This window comes from Acinonyx jubatus, chromosome D3 (genome assembly GCF_027475565.1).
Source record: "Acinonyx jubatus isolate Ajub_Pintada_27869175 chromosome D3, VMU_Ajub_asm_v1.0, whole genome shotgun sequence".
Lineage (NCBI taxonomy): Eukaryota > Metazoa > Chordata > Mammalia > Carnivora > Felidae > Acinonyx > Acinonyx jubatus.
This window is the reverse complement of record NC_069392.1, coordinates 44,612,663-44,630,559: the sequence shown is the minus strand read 5'-3', so window position 1 is coordinate 44,630,559 and position 17,897 is coordinate 44,612,663. Positions and strand designations below refer to the sequence as shown.

At 42.6% G+C, this 17,897-nt stretch overlaps 1 protein-coding gene across 4 annotated transcripts in view; it reads left to right on the top strand.

The window, feature by feature from the left end:
* TMEM241 (transmembrane protein 241) overlaps nucleotides 1-17,897 on the top strand; it is a 120,697-nt gene that overhangs the window by 11,293 nt on the left and 91,507 nt on the right. For all 4 annotated transcript variants that reach the window (XR_008291794.1, XR_008291793.1, XR_008291792.1 and 1 more), the window contains exon 4: nucleotides 12,787-12,868. Coding sequence is in view for 1 of the 4 variants with exons in the window: in XM_027068639.2 (XP_026924440.1) it covers nucleotides 12,787-12,868 (82 nt within the window). In the remaining 3 variants the exon portion in view is untranslated. The remainder of the gene's footprint in view (nucleotides 1-12,786; nucleotides 12,869-17,897) is intronic.

Here is a 17,897-nt window from a genome sequence, read left to right as displayed (position 1 = left end):
TCTGTCATCCCAAACAGAACAAACAGTAACTCCCCATTCTGCCTTCCCTCCATCCAGTCCCTGATAACCACTGTTCTATTTTCCATCTCTATGAATTTACCTATTCTGGATACCTCACTTCAGTGGAATCATATAATATTTGTCCTTTTGTGACTTAACATAATGTCCTCAGAATTGTTACATGTGTCAGAATCTTCTTCTTTGAGAAGCTGAATAATATTCCATTGTATGTTTACCACAGTTTGTTTATCCATTCATCTCTTGATGGAATTCTTCATACTTCTGCCTTTTGGGGGAAGGGAAGGAGGAATGACTGGTAGAGCTGAGTAAAGTCAAAGACTCTCAAGGTTCATTCCCTGAAAGGAATGATCCTCCAACAGTAGAAATTTGAGACACACTAGACACTGTTGTCCTTTGAGCTTGGGTGATGCTAGGTTCTACTCATTGCAGATCTGTGGGCATGTTCCCTTTCCGTCCCCCTGCTAAATTCTCAGGGACCTTTTCACTTCTATCACCTGTACTTCTTCAGGTGGCTTCACATCCTCACACATGACGTTAGCTCGGTTAAGCGCCTTATCAAAGATCCTAGTGTCTTAGTGAATCTTATGATTAATAGCTGCTGCAACAGCACAGCATTTCCATTTTCCACAGATCCTCAGCAAAGGGGAGTTACCAGATGTCTAGCAGCAAGGACCCAGCACCCATGTTCCTTCATGTATGCCTGGGCTGGGTGTGTGTTTGCCATGGTTGCTGTTTCCTACTAGGCTTGGCTTTCCGATTATGTTACTAGAGAACCAAAGCTTGGCTTTGCTGTGTGACTGTGCACTTGTGTGGAGGTGGCAGAGGTTGGACTCTACTAAAAATGGAAACAGCAGCAGGTGGACAGGGTGGAGTCCTCTGGGTCATCGTAGAGTGGGGATTGTACCAGTGGGGCTGGAGGGTGGTTTCCAAATCGGTATTTAATAACATATACCATGAGAGCTCATTTAGACCCCTTATAGCCTGGGGTGCAGCAGAATCCAAGATTACCTCTTAAAACAAGTTCCAGAACCTGGCACCACATTTCCTACTTTGCAGAGAGGCCATTCTGCTGTGTTGGTTAGTCTCTGGCCATGTCATGACTCCACTAAGTGACCCGATAGAATCCATCTCCAAGATTTTTACTCAGCAACCAGCAATCACCAAGTGTTGGATGATGCTTTAGAGGCCTTCTGTCTTGGGAAAGATCACACTGGCTTTCAGTCGCAAGCTTGTCCTTATATCGGCAGCTCTACTGCCATTGCCAACCTGCCGCAGAATGTTCAAGTGATTTTTCTAGCAGATGTGGGAGCCCTGGCTGTAGGCTGTGTTTCCAGAACGTGATCTAGAACACCGTGACAAGACATTTGACAGTGAGACCATGGCACTCTTTACTGGATTCTCGAACCATTGCTTACGGAGTCAGGTGTGATTTCATTGGAGACATTACATGCCATCCTCCGGTCCCTTTATGACCAGACTACATGTTTAAATAAAAACATTTCGAAAGTAAATTTTAATGTACTTACTACTTTTTGTTCACTCTACCTAAGACAGCAAATTTTTAACTCTCAAGTTTTCAAGGATGAGAAGTTCTAAGTTAATAACGCTATACCACAATGCCTTTGTGACCAGAGATTTCTAACAGATGAAGGAGAAAGCTCCACTCTTTAATTTTCCATTGGAGATCTTTGCTGGAGAACTATAAAACATTTCTTTGATAGGGGAGCCTGGGTGCCTCAGTTGGTTGAGCATCTGACTCTTGATTTTGGCTCAGCTCATGATCCCAGTGTCATGGGATGGACCCCACGTCAGGCTCCACGCTGCCCCTCTCCCTCACTCTCACTCTCTTTTGCAAATGAAAAAAAATTTTTCTGGGGCATCTGGGTGGCTTAGTCGGTTAAGTATCCAACTCTTGGTTTCAGCTCAGCTCATGATCTCACAGTTTGTGGGTTTGAGCCCTGCATCTGGCTCTGCACTACTGATGTAGAACCTGCTTTGAATTCTCCCTCTCTCTCTCTTTCTCTGCCACTCCCCCACTCCCACACTCATTCTCTCTCATAATAAATAAAGAATACTTCCAAAAAATTTTCTTTGATAAAACCTCCAAGTTAACTCAGTCCTGTCCCTAAAGAAATCAACAGTGAGCCAATCAATTAGGATGCTTCTTTTTATGATTATTTGTTTTTAAGCGAGATAGCTTGTCTTCATCAAAGCTACTGGTGGTTGGAATTTCTCAAATATGTTTTTTAATGTATTGTATTTCATTTTGAGTGACCTGTAATTTTACGAACAGTTACCTTTGCTCACAGAGGAGAGTTAACATCAAATCCATGTGTTTTTGATCTTTTTTCCTATTGTGTTTTTTCGCCAGAGGAATGCTTTATGTATATTATGTAGAAATTACTTTGGGGGGAAGATAAAACCAGCTTTCAAAGCATTCTCAGGAAACACGGAGAACCACTGCAGGGACGTAATATGAATAAAATCTGATTGGTTTTGGTGTGGTGATTATGGTTATTCCCCAGAGAAGAGTCCATGAGGCCAGGGATGGTAGAGGACAGGAATTTTTTTTTCAGCTTTATTGAGGTATAGTTGTCAACTAAAATTGTAAGATGTTTAAAGCATACATTGTAGTAATTTGATATATGTACACATTGTGAAAGATTCCCTCCATCCAATTAATGAACACACCCATCACCTCACTTTATTTATTTATTTATTTGGGTGAGAACATTTAAATTCTACTCTTCTAGGAAATGTCAATGACACAACAACACAGTGTTATCAACTGTAGTCACAATTTTATACATTAGATTCTAAGACTTTATTCATCTTATAACTGAAAGTTTGTACCTTTTTCCCAATCTCCTCTATTAACCTGCCCCCAGCCCCTGGCAACCACCTTTCTGTTCTGTTTCTGTGAGTTTGACTTTTTGTTTGTTTGTTTTCTTAGTTTTTCTTTTCTTTTTTTTTTTTTTAAGACTCCACATGTAATTCCAAATACCATGCAGTATTTTTCTTTCTTGGGACAGGATTTTTGGACCTTCGAAGTTTATAGTGGCTGCTGGTCATGCCTATACCAACCTGCAGGGCATAGGAATCTGCTGAACTCACACTTCAGTGTAGACCGCACCTCATGTCACTGTTGCTTTGTATCCATACAGTGTCTTGCAACAACTCAGCTCTGCCTTTGTGGCATGAAAGCCACCATAGACTACATACACAGATGGGTGTGGCTGTGTGCCAATTAAATGGTATTTCAGCAATAGGCAACAGGTGGGATATGGCCCATGGGTCATAGTTTGCTGACTCTTGTTCTAAGTTATGCTCTGTGAGAAACAGTATAATCACAGGGTTTTTGGGTTCAAGTGATATTAGGGCTGAACTTTGTTAAGGGAGTTGACCCTCTGTGAGTCAGAGGAAGAGTAAAGAATGAAGGAGGAAAGGTCTAAGAATATTAGGAAAGAGGTACAGTAGTGAGTAGGATTCTTGAAGGACCATGTTCACCAGGATTGGACCCCCCAAAATGAAATCTAGGTATCTGCTCTAAGTAGGGAGTAGGGAGTTAATATATGTAAAAGTGCTTGTAAACTGTAAAGCAAATATTGACTTTATAATTGTAAGATATTACTGTTTTTGGCAATGCCAATAGGCAGTATGAATCCTAGTATCTTGGTGGCTTGGTACTGTTTTTTAAGTTTATTTATTTATTTTGAGAGAGAGAAAGAGCGCATGCGAGGGGCAGAGAGAGGGGGAGAAAGGGAATCTTAAACAGGGTCCGCATTGTCAGCGCAGAGCCTGACTCGGGCTCGAACCCACCAACTGTGGGATCATGACCTGAGTTGAAATCAAGATGCTCAACTGGCTGAACCACCTAGACTTGGTATTTTTATGTTTGGAAACTATTTTTAGCTCCACTAGGTGTCAGCATAACTCAGAGAATTTTCAAGAACTCAGCTCAAAGGGCCCTCATGAACAGATAAACTTCTGAGTGTTTTGAGGGAGCAGATGTTCCTTCCATAATGCATGCTCTATTTGAAAAACAAGTGATTTAATTTAATTAGCCTTCATTTCGATAACAACAGTTTTATAATTCACGGCAACAGACTATTGTTAGCTTCTTGTAAAATGTTTTATCAGGATCCTTAGGGACAGGAGATGTACACAAACAAAAAAACAAACAAGCCCAAGACTCAAACAAGACACAATACTTGTGCTTATAAATCATATAAGAAAAACTATGTATCACCACAATTTTCAAACCAGACCCCATGGCAAATAGTACTTTCCCCCAGGAGTTGCTGTGAGATCCATCCCTGCACACATGCGCGCACACACACACACACACACACACACACACACACACTCACTGGCTCAGCAGTTCCCCAGAGGGACTTGTACCACAGAGACCCAGCATTCTGTGAGGACCACCTCAAGATTTAATTCCATCATGCCTCCTTTGTTGGCACATAGGACAATGGACAAATAAGCCAGCATGGGAGGTGCCATCTTATAAATTATAGGTGGAGAAAAGGTGCATTAGTGGTATGTGCCTGGTTTGTCCCTAATGTGTAGGTATTTGGCTGCCAGAGAATTATACAGTCGTAGAGCTGGCAGTAGAAGGTGTCTTAGCTTGGGCTGCTATAACAGAAATACCAGAGATTGGAAATGCCTGGGTGGCTCAGTCTGTTGGGCATCTGACTCTTGGTTTCAGCTCGGGTGATGATCTCATGGTTTGTGAGATCAAGCCCCATGTCAGGCTCTGCCCTGAAAGTGTGGATCCTGTTTCGGATTCTCTCTCTCCATCTCTCTCTGCCCCTCCCCTGTTCACATATGCTCTCTCTCTCTCAAAATAAATGAATAAACTTAAAAAGAAAAATACCAGGGGTGCCTGGGTGGCTTAGTTGGTTAAGCCTTCAACTTTGGGTCAGGTCATGATCTCATGGTTTGTGAGTTTGAGCCCTGTGTCAGGCTCTGTGCTAACAGCTCAGAGCCTGGAGCCTGCTTTGGATTTGGTGTCCCCCCCTCTCTCCTTCTGCCCCTCCCCTGCTTGCTCTCTCTCTCAAAAATAAATAAACATTAAAAAAACTAAAAAAAAAAAAAGAAAATACCAGGTGGCTTAACCAATAAACACTGATTTCTCACAGTTCTGGAGGCTGGGAAGTCCAAGATCAGGGTACCAGCATGGTAAGGTTCTGGTGAAGACCTCTTCTTGTCTATCTTTTCATCTCCTTCCATGGTGGAGGGGGAGGGAGAGAGGGAGAGAGAGAGAGAGAGAGAGAGAGAGAGAGAGAGAGAGAGAGCATGTGCACTAATCCCATCATGAGGGCTCCACCCTCCTGATCTCAATACCTTCCAAAGGCCCCACCTCCAAATTATCACAGGGGGGGCAGGATTTCAACACAGGAGTTTTGGAACACTAGCATGTAGCCCATCGCAGAGGACTGAGTTGGCATAACCCCTCTGGAAGGCAATTTTGTAACTAATGCCACACTTTGATGCCTGTGTCTTTGAGCTTCTGTTCCACTTCAGGGAGTTTATCCTGATATTGTAAAAACATGAATATGAAAAGGGAATGTACTCAAAGATAACTATTACAGCATTAGGTTAGTAAAAAGAGGATTAACTTCAGTGTCCAGCAATAGCCTATTATTCACTTATTAATAAATTGGTGATGATTTTTTTGACATGGAAAGATGTTAAGCAGATTATGAAACAATGTGTACAGTAGGATCCCATTTTTGCTGCAGTGTTCATATATGTGCATATAGGCCCTGTTTGGGAGGAGACCTAGCAAGGTATTAACAGTGGTTGGTTTTGGGTAGCAGGATTGCAATTGTAATGTTTTTCTTGATTATCTGTACTTTGAAAATTTTCTAGCATGGAAAAGTACTACTTTTTTTTTTTAAGTTTATTCATTTTGAGAGAGAGACAAAGAATACACTGGAAGGGCACAGAGAGGGGAGAGAGAGAGAGAGAGAGAGAGAGAGAGAGAGAGAGAGAATCCCAAGCAAGCTCTACACTGCCAGCGTGGAGCCTGATGTGGGGCTTGATGTGGGTCTCAAACTCATGAACCCATGAGATCATGATCTGAGCCAAAACCAAGAGCGGGATGCTTAACTGACTGAGCCATCCAGGTGCCCCTAAGTACTACTTTTTAATAAGAAAACAAGATAAATTATTATAGGAAACAAAATGACTGCCTCCATGCCAAGTTTCTGAGTTCATGTCTATTGAAGAAAGCATGTTTGTTAATGCAGTTAGTTTTCTGTTGTCACAATTGTAGGTTACAACATGATTGTTAGAAATGTTTATTGAATTTGAAATTTTTAGAATTACCCATTAGGGCCATTTCAAAGAGGCAAATGGTGGGAAATGTTTTACTTTCATCCCTGTCCTTGAAAACCTAGTAGCTGTAAGCACCAGCAAATCTGTTCAGAGCAAATCCTCTGAAGGGCTTAAGAAAAGTATAGGAAAAAATGTGAATTAGGGCCATGCCTGGAGTATTCTGGTGTATTTTGATGCTGTTGTTTTCCCCTTGTATCAATCCAGAAAAAGGAAAGGAATATATATATTTTTAAGTGTATTTATTTTTGAGAGAGAGAGAGAGAAAGCGAGAAAGCATGTGTGTACAGGGAGAGACAGGGAGACACAGAATCGAAAGCAGGCTCCAGGTTCCAAGCTGTCAGCATAGAGCCCGACGCTGGGCTCGAACCCACAAACCATGAGATCATGACCTGAGCCAAAGTTGGATGCTCAACTGATTGGGCCACCCAGGTGCCCCAAGGGAAACATTTTTTTTAAGTTACCAAAGTAATACGTGATGACTCCTTCAGCAAATATTGGAGTGCCTAGCATATATACCAGACATTGTTTTCAGCACAGGGGGTGCATCGTGAACAAAACAGACAAAAATGTGTGCCCTCGTAGAGCTTATATTCTAGTTGAGGTAGATGGACAAGAAACAAAGGCAAATGGAAGTACATAATGTGTCAGATGGCAGTAAATACAGAGAAAAATAAAGCCGGGTAGGGGAATAGGTGTGCATGTGCGTGTGCCTGAGTGTGTTCTAGTGGGCAGGAGGGGGGGTTGTTATTTTATATACTCTAGGTAAGAAGGACTCAGGGATAAGCTGACTTTTTAGCAGAGATCTGAACCTGTGAGAGAGTAGACTCTGCAGGTGTTTGGGGGGGGAGGGTTCCTGGTGGAGGAAGCAAGAGCAGGCCCCAAGGTGCTTGGGATACTTGATGACTAACAAGGAGGCCAGAATGCAGTTTTATTTTCCTTGTAAATGAAAACATCATTGTGGATAACTTTAAACATCTTTAAATACTGTAAAGAGTATGCATGTATACAGTAATACTGTAAAGAGTAGTGTGTGTGTGTGTGTGTGTAACTTTTCATATGTTTATTGGCTATTTGTATTTCTTATGTGTGTGGGAAAGAGAAATATACATACATACACTCACACACATGCAAATACCTCTTTTTTGTCCACTGAGTATTTTTCTTTTGTGAAGTTGAGTTTTTTTCTTTAAAAAAATTTTTTTTTAATCCTTTTTTTAGTGTTTATTTTTGAGAGAGCAAGCATGAGCACGGGAGGGGCAGAGAGAGAGGGGACTGAGGATCCGAAGCAGGCTCTGTGCCGACAGGCTGACAGCAGCGAGCCCAATGCGATGCTCGAACTCGCAAGCTGTGAGATCATGACCTGAGCCCAAGTCAGACACTCAAGCTGACTGAGCCACCCAGGTGCCCCGATTTTTTTTTTCTTATCGATTTGTTAACACTCATTATACATCAAGGATATTAAATTCCAGCCTGTTTTATATGTTGCCAGTATTTTTTCCTAAGTTGTTAATCATCTCTTGATTTTCTTTATGGTGTTTTTTGGCCAGTGCATTTTCTGTAGGTGTAGATCAATCTACATGAAATCCCTTATGGCCTCTGTCTTTGGAGTTACGTGTAGAAAAACTGGGAGAACATTTATTGCATGGTGTTGTGCCATGCACTGCTCTGTAATTGTGCGTCTTTCCCTCCCCACCCCTAGTGACCTAGGTGACCCCTAGATACCCTCAGCCCTAGATGACCTGACCTAGAAGAAAGGACACAGTCTGGGAAAATGTGTGAACTTTGTCCATCCCTTGGAGCTATTGGCTAAAGTTAGCTAAGTTTAGTTAGCTGGAACATTCCTTGGGAGTGAAGAGAGCTACTTTTAATTTCCAAAGATTTGGGTAACCATGTGCATGTTATAAGGTTATACTCTTCAGTGCCCAGAACTAGGTGTGATTTCCATCACTTATTGCTGTTATCTCCCTGGAAAATAATCCTCCATTTTAGCAGAGCTAATTAGGATTTTGAAATTACAGTTTCATTTTGTCCTGAAGAAATATTAAAAAAAAAGAGATGGCAAAAGCCCCCCAAAGCACCACCTTTATAGTTCCCATCTTCACCTTGTCTCCACATAACCTGGAAAAGTACGGAAAACTCAGTTGTCAGGCATTTTATTTGCCCCAGGTAACTGTTGAAAGGTCTGACCCGTCCACGTTAAGATAGCAGATTACCTAACAGTCGTGGAAAACCCCTCAAGCCAGAGATCCCAATTCTGATTCCCGAAGCAGCAAGTATAAACAATTCTTCAAATTATGTGAGTGCATCTGTCGGCGGACTGCACTCCCTGTAGCAGGCTTTCTCTGAGGGAGAGAGTGTGTGCTCTTGTGACTGCCACCGTCTGCCCATTTCTCCTGCTAGTGTGTCAATTTTTTTTTAATGTGTGTTTATTTATTTTGAGAGAGACAGAGATAGCACAAGTTGGAGGAGGGGCAGAGAAAGGGGGAGACAGAGAATCCTAAGCAGGCTCCATGCTGTCAGCACAGAGCCCCATGCAGGGCTTGAACTCATGAGTGAGACCACAATCTGAGCCAAAACCAGAAGTTGGACGCTTAACGGACTGCGCCACCCAGGCCCCCCTGCTAGTGTATAAATTAAATGAGATCAATGTTGCAAAGAATTTGGGAATAATAGGGGTACCTGGGTGGCTTAGTCTGTTAAGTGTCTGACTTCAGCTCAGGTCATGATCTCACGGTTTGTGGGGTCAGGCCCTGTGTCGGGCTGTCTGCTGTCAGCACAGAACCTGCTTCAGATTCTGTGTCTCCCTCTCTCTCTACCCCTCCCCCACTCTCTCTCTTTCTCAAAAATAAATAAACATTTAAAAAATTAAAAAAAAAAGAATTTGGGAGTCATAGTTAGTGAAGAACCAACTTGTGACAGTCTTACTGAACCTTCAGAGACTTTTATTGCTGTGAGTAACGGACCAAGGGGGGGATATGGTGTCCCTTCTACTTCTCTGCATCACCCCCTCACCCCCTGCACCCACTTGAACTTTGAGTTTTATCTCAAGTGTCACTTATTGGAGGCAGGTTTCTCTATCCTCACTGACTAGATCAGATGCCCTTATGGTATGGCATAGTCCTTTAGTCTCTTTTATAACATTCATGCATGTGATATTTTACATTGATTTATATGAACAAAACATACATGGCTCCCACCTTTATGAAACTTACAGTTTATTTGACAGGTGGGAGACATGTTAATAATATATGCAGAAGTTCCCTTATCTGACTCTGATAATTAATTGTCAGTGCTGAGCCTGATGCAGGGCTGGAACTCACTGACCATAAGATCATGACCTCAGCCGAAATCAAGAGTCGCGTGCATAACCGACCGAGCCACCCAGGCTCCCCAAGATTTTTCTTTGTGTATGGATGGTCGACTGGTGTTCCCTTGAGTCTTCTTGCATCAACAACACTTAACGCATACCCTAAGATTTTCAGTGGAGTGAGAACTTTGATACTTTGAAACAATATGAATGCAGAGTTCTTTGCAATTTTTAATTATTTTTCTTCCCACCACCCCCCATCCTTTCATACTTGTTTTGCTCATATCTGTTTTGGCAGCACTTTTCCCAGTGATTTGTATTTATCATTCTCGATAGCAGCTATAATTTTTTGTTGGTGTGTGTGGGGGAGGGAGGGAGGCAGCTGTCTCTGATGAGAGCTCATGAGGGCCAAGACAGGGTTAGGCAACCAGCTGCTTTTGCAGGTGTCTAAATTTCTGCCTTTGGTGCATGTTGCTCTGGCTCTGTCCACCTAGAAGGTGGGCCCTGGGTGCGATAATTGTGGATCATAGTTCCATGGTTGTATCCAAATGCTCCCACAGCTGCTCTGTAACATTTCCCAGAAGTCTCTGGTCCAACTGGATCTGTTTATTTTTCATAGTTAAAGTCATTTCATTGTGTTTCGGGTACAGGGTTAAAATACAAGGTGTTCCCTAGCCATGTTTCCTTTCTTTCCTTCTTTCTTTCTTTCTTTCTTTCTTTCTTTCTTTCTTTCTTTCTTTCTTTCTTCTCCCCTAGCCATGGTTTTTTTTTTGTTTTGTTTTTTGTTTTTTCCACATCCATGGCCACTGAGATGGCCTGAGGTCTCTTGGAGCATATGACTGGGCAGGAGTCTTCTTTGTTTAAGAGGGAACAAAGCACAAATGCCTAGGGCCTTACTGAGCTCACATCCTGAAGCACCGGGCCTGCTGCAGTGGGTGTGCTGCTGTTTCACGCAGGGCACTCCTTCCCTCTTCACTATGCTCCCTGCTGTGTATGCTCTTGGGCCTCCTTGTGGTGCTCAGCGGGCCATGGGCCTGGATCCTGTCTCCCTTGACCTTTGTGAGCTTAAGGTCTAATGGGGAAGTCGTTTCCTAGAGGAGTAGCAATTGGTTTGATGTCAAGCATGATGTTGTTATCCATCAAGATGGAGAATAGCATCTTCCTTTCTCTATTCACCTATTGGCTGGAAGTGCAGACATCTTTTATTGCAGTAAGACGAGTAAGAACAGAGAATATTCCTCAGGTCATTAGATGCTTAGTGTGTGACCAGAGCAGAATCATGCTGTGTTTGTTATATGTCAGTGTCTACCACTAGATTATGAGGTCCTTGAGGGCAAAGTGTGAAAGGGTGGCTTAAAGCTGGAGCTTTAGAGTCAGATGACCTGAATTCAAATTTTGGCTTTGCCATAACCAGCTCTTCTGACCACAGGCAAATTAAACTCTTTATTGCCTCAGTTATTTCATGTGCACAATGGGGATAATAATAATAATAATAATAATAATAATAATAACAACAACAAAGACATTTTCTTCATAAGGTGATTGTACACATTTTTAAAAGACACAGCATAGAAAACACTTAGCAGACTGCTTCATTTGTAGCAAGTGCTCAGTAAATGTTAATTAGGATGCTGCTGTTAATAATAACTCTAGCACTGTCAGCACTTTGCAAATTGCTAGAAATATTTGCTGAATGAATATATTCAGGAAGTAGGGTTTGGAGGCCTAACTAGAGACTAGAGACATTTTAGCACCAGGTTCCCTGGGAAGGGTACAAAAGCAGGTCTGATCATAGATGCCTGCCCATGCTAATAAGATTCACAAAGAACATTTCTTGAGCAGGCATCATCCCAGGAGAGCAGTTCATTGAGTTAGCTGGGATTATTATGTTAAATTCTGCTGGAATGGTCTCATTTATTTATATCTATTATGAGAATAACTCCGGGAACTTGCGTAAGTGGACCAAATGTGTTTGTGACTGAGGGAACCTCAGTGATGGGTTCTCTATATAAAAACCGGGATTTTTCCTTTCTTGAAGACAGCAAGATTCTAAACTGTATTGAACAAAGCAGTTTTGGGGGCACCTGCGTGCCTCAGTTAGTTAAGTGTCCGACTGTTAATTTTGGCTCAGGTCATGATCTCATGGTTTGTGAGTTCGAGGCCACATCAAGCTCTGCACTGGCAGTGGAGAGTCTGCTTGGGATTCTTTCTCTCTCCCTCTCTCTCCGCCTTTCTCCTGCTTGCTCTCTCTCTCTCTCTCTCTCAAAATAAACAAAGTTAAAAAAAAAAAAGAAAAAAGCAGTTTTTGGTGTGGCCACAATTGAATCAAGAAACGTGCCCTCCAGAAGTCCTTAGAGATTCCAGGTTAATGGTGGAAGATGTCAGCTCATGGCCACCCAGCTTGAGTTCTAGTATTCTTTTTAAAATTCTGTCCTTTGGCACTTGTTTCCTTCTTTTGTGGTTCCATGGAGCCGTTTAATATATTGCCTCGGTAAATAGCCTTTAAAAATTTGTAATAATTTGGCATGGATTCAAAGCCTCTGGCTATTTAAAATCCAAAGAATAATGTTCACTGTCCTTAAAAAAAAAAATCCTAAATACCTTAAAAAAATCAGGGGTGCCTCAGTCAGTTGAGCATCCGACTCTTGATTTCAGCTCAGGTCATGATCTCATGGTTGGTGGGATTGAGCCTTGTGCTGCCAGTGCAGAATCCCTGCTTGGGATTCTCTGTCTCTATCTGCCTCTCTCCTGCTCAAATACACTCTCTCTCTCAAAATAAATAAATAAAGTAAAAAAAATTTTTTTGAAAAAGTTTGGATCTATTCTCTCTCCCCAACTTTAGGAAGCCTTTTTCCATCTCCAGATCGTTTGTGTTCCGTCGTGGGATCAGTAACACTAGGTAGTTGGCAGAGTGACGGGCTATAGCTGGATGACTTTGGCAGCCTCCCTCACTCTCAGTGGACACAGCCCATGTCACACACTTCACAGGTCACTCAGAGATGTTAAGACAATCACCGTCGTATTTGGTGCATCTGAAAGGTCATGCCTTCCAGCTTGGTCTTTTGAACAGAAAGTGACAGAAATATTCTGGTCTCTTTCCCTTTTTTCAGATCTGATGTTTCGACATGGCTTCCTGCTTCGGTGCTGTATGTGGGCATAATCTATGCCGGTTCCAGAGCATTATCCAAACTGGTAAGTTTTAGAGACTTTTTAGGGAGACAGTTCCTCTTTCCTCTACCCCTTTGCTTTTTAACTTATTGTGCCTTGGATCCATAGAGGACAGGACATCAGCTTTCGTGATGGTGCACATAGACTGGAGAACAACATGGGGCTTTTACCCCCTCTCCCTGAACTGAGGATAACCAGATGATAGGGTAGGGCTATCTTGTTTTATAAGATGAAGAGGCACCAATGGAGACGAGGAAGAGAAAGCTGTGATATTTATGGAGCCTGATACAAACAGGGCCAGCCTGCTCTACCTGAGCACAGGCCATCCTTGGGAGCAGGGAGAGTGGGCTCAGCCTGCTCCTTGCTTCTGAGGAACTGTAACCCTGCCCACTGGTGTCGTGGACTGGGCGGTGCTGGGCTTAGGAGTGATGTACGTGCCTGGCACAGTGTTGACACCCAGTATGTAGGGACACTTGTTTTACTAGTGTCACCCACCCCATCCAGATTTGAGCTTCTCAAAGGAGGGAACTGTAAAGAACAAACTTCTTCCAGGCACACTAACTATATGAAAATATAAAAATGTTATTTTTCCATCAAAAGACAATCCACTGATACTTCCATTGACCAGAGACTCAGAACGAGGCTTAAAAATCAGTAATGCCTCTTCCCGTCTTGTACCCTGACTGCTCATACTGTTTCTATCTATCAGAAAATGATTGTACTCTGACTTTTGGAAAAAATGCAAAATTTACAGAACGATTTAATCTTTTTATGCAGTTTGTTGTTCTGTTGGTCCCTTAGATCTCAGATATGAAAACAGTAAAACAGACACAAAATCTGCTTACCTGCATGATAATATTATTGTTAGGATAACCCCAAAGTTGCAAAATAGTGGTTGAGAGTTACTAGCGGTTAAGTTCTAAATTAAACCATCATTTTTCTTGCATGATTCATAAGCTTGAGTCATTTAGATGCTGTGTTCAATGGGGGAGAAACGTCCTGGGTGGGCCCAAGAAATGACCAACAGCACACATATTGGTGCTCAGCCCAGAACCTGAGATCTGGACTGGCTTCCTGCTGCCCCTTCTCTATTCTGTCCGGCTTTTGAGTCTGCTGCCTTGCTTTACACCTTCTGGCCTGCAGAGGGCGCTCTCCCTCCTAGAGCACAATACAGGTATTGATAAAAACGATGTAGTCTTTCTTTTTTAAGTTTTTATTTGAATTCCAGTTAGCATACAGTGTAATATTAGTTTCAGGTGAAGAATTTAGTCACTCAACACTTACATACAACACCCGGTGCTCATCACAATACCCTCCTTAATCCCCATCTCCTATTTAAACCCCTTCCCCCCACCTCCCCTCCTATAACCATCGGTGTGTTCTCTGTAATTAAGAGTCTATTTCTTGGTTTGCCTCTCCTTATCCCTCACCATGTTTATTTTAAGAACAATGTATTTCTTGTAGGAACTGGATAGTGATGGATGCCAGAATTTTGAAGTTTGCATAACTATCATTGGGCTAGCAATAACAATATTTTTTGTTTGTGCAGTGCCTTTTCATATGTTTCTAGAGTGATTTTCTCTCTTTTTATGTGATTCTCATATTCACCTGACAGGTGATGGATGGGGCAGATGTTAATCACCTAACAGAGGAAGGAATTCAGGTGTGGCAAGTCTTGGTAACTTGCCTCTAGTCCCAACTAGACAGCTCCTCTAACTCCAGACCTTTTGCCTTTTCAGCTTTGTCTTTTTAGGGCCAACATGTATGGATTTTAGAATAGCCCAGGGGAGAGTAGTCCAGGCCTAATTTAGACTCTTCTCATTGCAAACATTAGAAAGCTCATAAACTGTTCTAAGCAAAAGGGAAATTTACTGGATCATATATATCATTGAAAAGTTGTAGATCATGCAAGGCTTTATCCAGAGGTTCCAAATACAGTTTCTGTCTCCTTTTCAGTTCTGCTCTGTCTTTTCTCCATTTCACAGCCAGGCTCTCCCCTCATGGGTGTTGTTGACTCCAGGCCCACATCCTTACAACTTGAAGTCTAATGGAAAGAGACTCATCCTTATAGTTTCTGCATGAGTCCCGGTATTCACTCTGAATACAGCAGTAGGGCCACTGCCCTTCCCAGGTCTGAAAGCCAACTAGGAAGATGGAATTATGCCAATTGGTTGGCCCTGGATCATCATCTCCATTTACTGTGGCTGGAGAGACTCAGAGCACCATTTGGCTGGCCCTGGTCTTACAGTATCCCCACCTGGATCTCATCGACTGAGACAGGGTGTGGCAGATCCTTGATATTGGGATGCTTTGCCAAAAGAAGGGATAAGGATACTAGGTGGCCTAAAATCCTTCAAAAGCCCATTGTAAAGGTCAGTCCAGTACATTCTCAGGCAGATGAGGAGTTCCATAACCTAGTACAATGCTCCTCGAAGTGTGATCCACATGCGGTGCCAATCTGTGAGCTCTTTGTCACCTGTCCATAAGGAGATTGTGCTAGAATGTACATCAACTTTGGCACTAAACACCTTGTTCAGTTGAGCTGACTTTTTTTTTTCATAGTGAGACTTCTTGAGAAAGAAAGCAGTGCACTGATTTACCTTCTGGCCTGAGCTTATTTTCGGGGTGACTGGCACTGTGAGTGGCATTGGGCTAGAGCACAGCCTTCTTTAACAGGCAAAAAGAAGCTGCTGCAAAATTCAAACTCTTCGAGCAAAGGAAAACAACCAAAACCCAAATATACCCAATTAGAGTGGGAGGAACACAGAAAAGAGACACTCATTATTGTTTTTCAGTGAAATAACAACCCGGCATCTTTTCTTTGTTTTCTGAGGTTTTTGTTTTTACATAGCTGCTTACAAATTTATAGAGTGGGTTAAACACAAGGCAGTCATACAGCTTGTGTTAGATAGAAAACAGGCATCAATATGCTGCTGTCAAGCTGTCAGTTTAATGAATCCACAAGGAATTGGGGTAAGTGCTCAGTTAAAATCCGTGGGTATATTGTTATGCAGAACACTTTCCAGGTAGTTCTGCTCCACAAAGATCTCCCTTATCTGACAAGATGTTGAAGCTCTGTTCTTCTGACGTGCAACTCCTAAGAGGAAGCTGGTTTAACTCATTCTGTAAAGGCATAGCAGGGAAAATTCTTTACTGGTTTTTCCTCCTCACAACCGAATGATATACAGAGTTAAGGGAAGGGGATTATTCTTGTGGTTTATCCATTCAGCACATACTCATGGGGGGTCTACTATGGGCTGGTCGCTTAAAAACAAAGAAGATATGGTTCCTGACCTTGAGAAACTTCAAGGGGAGTGGGAAAGACACACAGCTCACCATGGGAAGAGACACTATGAATATTCGGTGTTAGCGTGTGCCAGGCACTTTCCGTTGCCACTCTTCATCACATATGAGGTCAGACTTAATTATTCCCGCTTACAGATGAGGAAACTGAGATCTAAATTATTTGGCCAAGGTCAACAACTCGTAAATGTTAAAGCAGAGGTGTAAACCCAAGCGTGTCCAACCACAACAGGTCATCTCCAAAGCTTACCATCTTTCCTCCCTAAATCACATCAGGGGAGACCCAGGGGAGATCAGCCCATCAGGGCTGAGCTGGGGTAAGTAGAGAGGAACCGTGTAGTTGCTGTCCCGTCTACTTGGGCTAATTGGGGCAGTTTCTCCAGCTGTCCTACACTGAATAAGGTCACAGTGATGACGATGATAATGGTTCTGCTGGCAGGAGTGTTGGTCTTTGGAGTGTCAGTACAACCTTGACTGGTCATTATTACTCTCATTGTAATTTCCCAGCCGAAGCTTTGTCAGCGTGACAGGGTTGCCTCAAAGCCTGTGCTGGTGAGTGTTTAGAACAGATGTGCAAAGTCATACATTAGTGAGCTTGCCAGTGAGAGGCCATCCTGGTGTTGGTGATTTGGCTGCTCAAACCATGTCGTTTTCTTGCCCCGGGGAAGCCAGGGTCAGTAGTTGAAGGACTCTGCAAATCTGAGCTAAGGCAGTTTGACAGGACCACTCTTGGTCTCTCACCCAGCTCTTTGATCTTGGCCCTTCCCTAAATGCTTGTTGGGATGTGTCTTCCATGAGCACAAAATTCACTCCGCACGTTGCGATGGAGCTTGGATGGGGTGTTGGTGAGGAAACGTACACGGATAACTAGACCCAGATGGAGCAAATTACTCAGTTAAGCAGACTGGAGCCCATGGGTCCCCTTCCCATTTGTTTGGCTCTTATATTATGTAAAGGAACTTGGATCCACAAAGGAAAAGAATGTAAATGTTGATATAAAATGGAGACTCTTCCCCTGATGTTCCCTGTTACTGCCGATTTGAGGCAGCTCTCCTCTTTCATGTTATTTTCCTACCAGAGCTGATCAGAGTCCATTTGCAAGGATTACTTTTTAAGGCGTGGGCTTGGTGGCAAAATAGTAAACCCCTCCTCTGGATTTTACTTATCTTCTTGCTCCATCTGAAGATGATGTTCTCCATAACCCTTATAAAATGACTTATTAAAACAGGGCTGCAGGCGCGTCTGAGTGGCTCAGTCAGTTAAGCGTTTGACTCTTGATCTCAGCTCTGGTCTTGATCTCAGGGTTGTGAGTTCAAACCCTGTGTTGGGCATGGAGCCCACTTAAAAAAAAACAAAAAACAAACAAAAAAACCACCCAGGGCTCCAGGGGAAAGAGTTTATGACACTGGATTTGGCAATGATTTCTTGGATATGACACCAACAACACAGGCAACAAAAAAATAGACAAATTGGACTTCATCAAAATGAAAAACTTTGGTATATCAAAGGCCACCATCAACAGAATAAAAAGGCAACCCATTGAATGGGAGAAAATACTTGCAAATCATTTATCTGATAAGAGATGTTGAACAGAGTTCAATTTCTAGGCCCAAGACGGAGCTCCTCCTTTTTGGGGTGCTACCAACTAAACCTTAGCATTCCTGTAAATGCTTTGCTTGACCAGAAACACAGTACATCCAGACAGCCAATCCCCAAACACCACGGCAACTCTGGGTTCTATACTTATTTC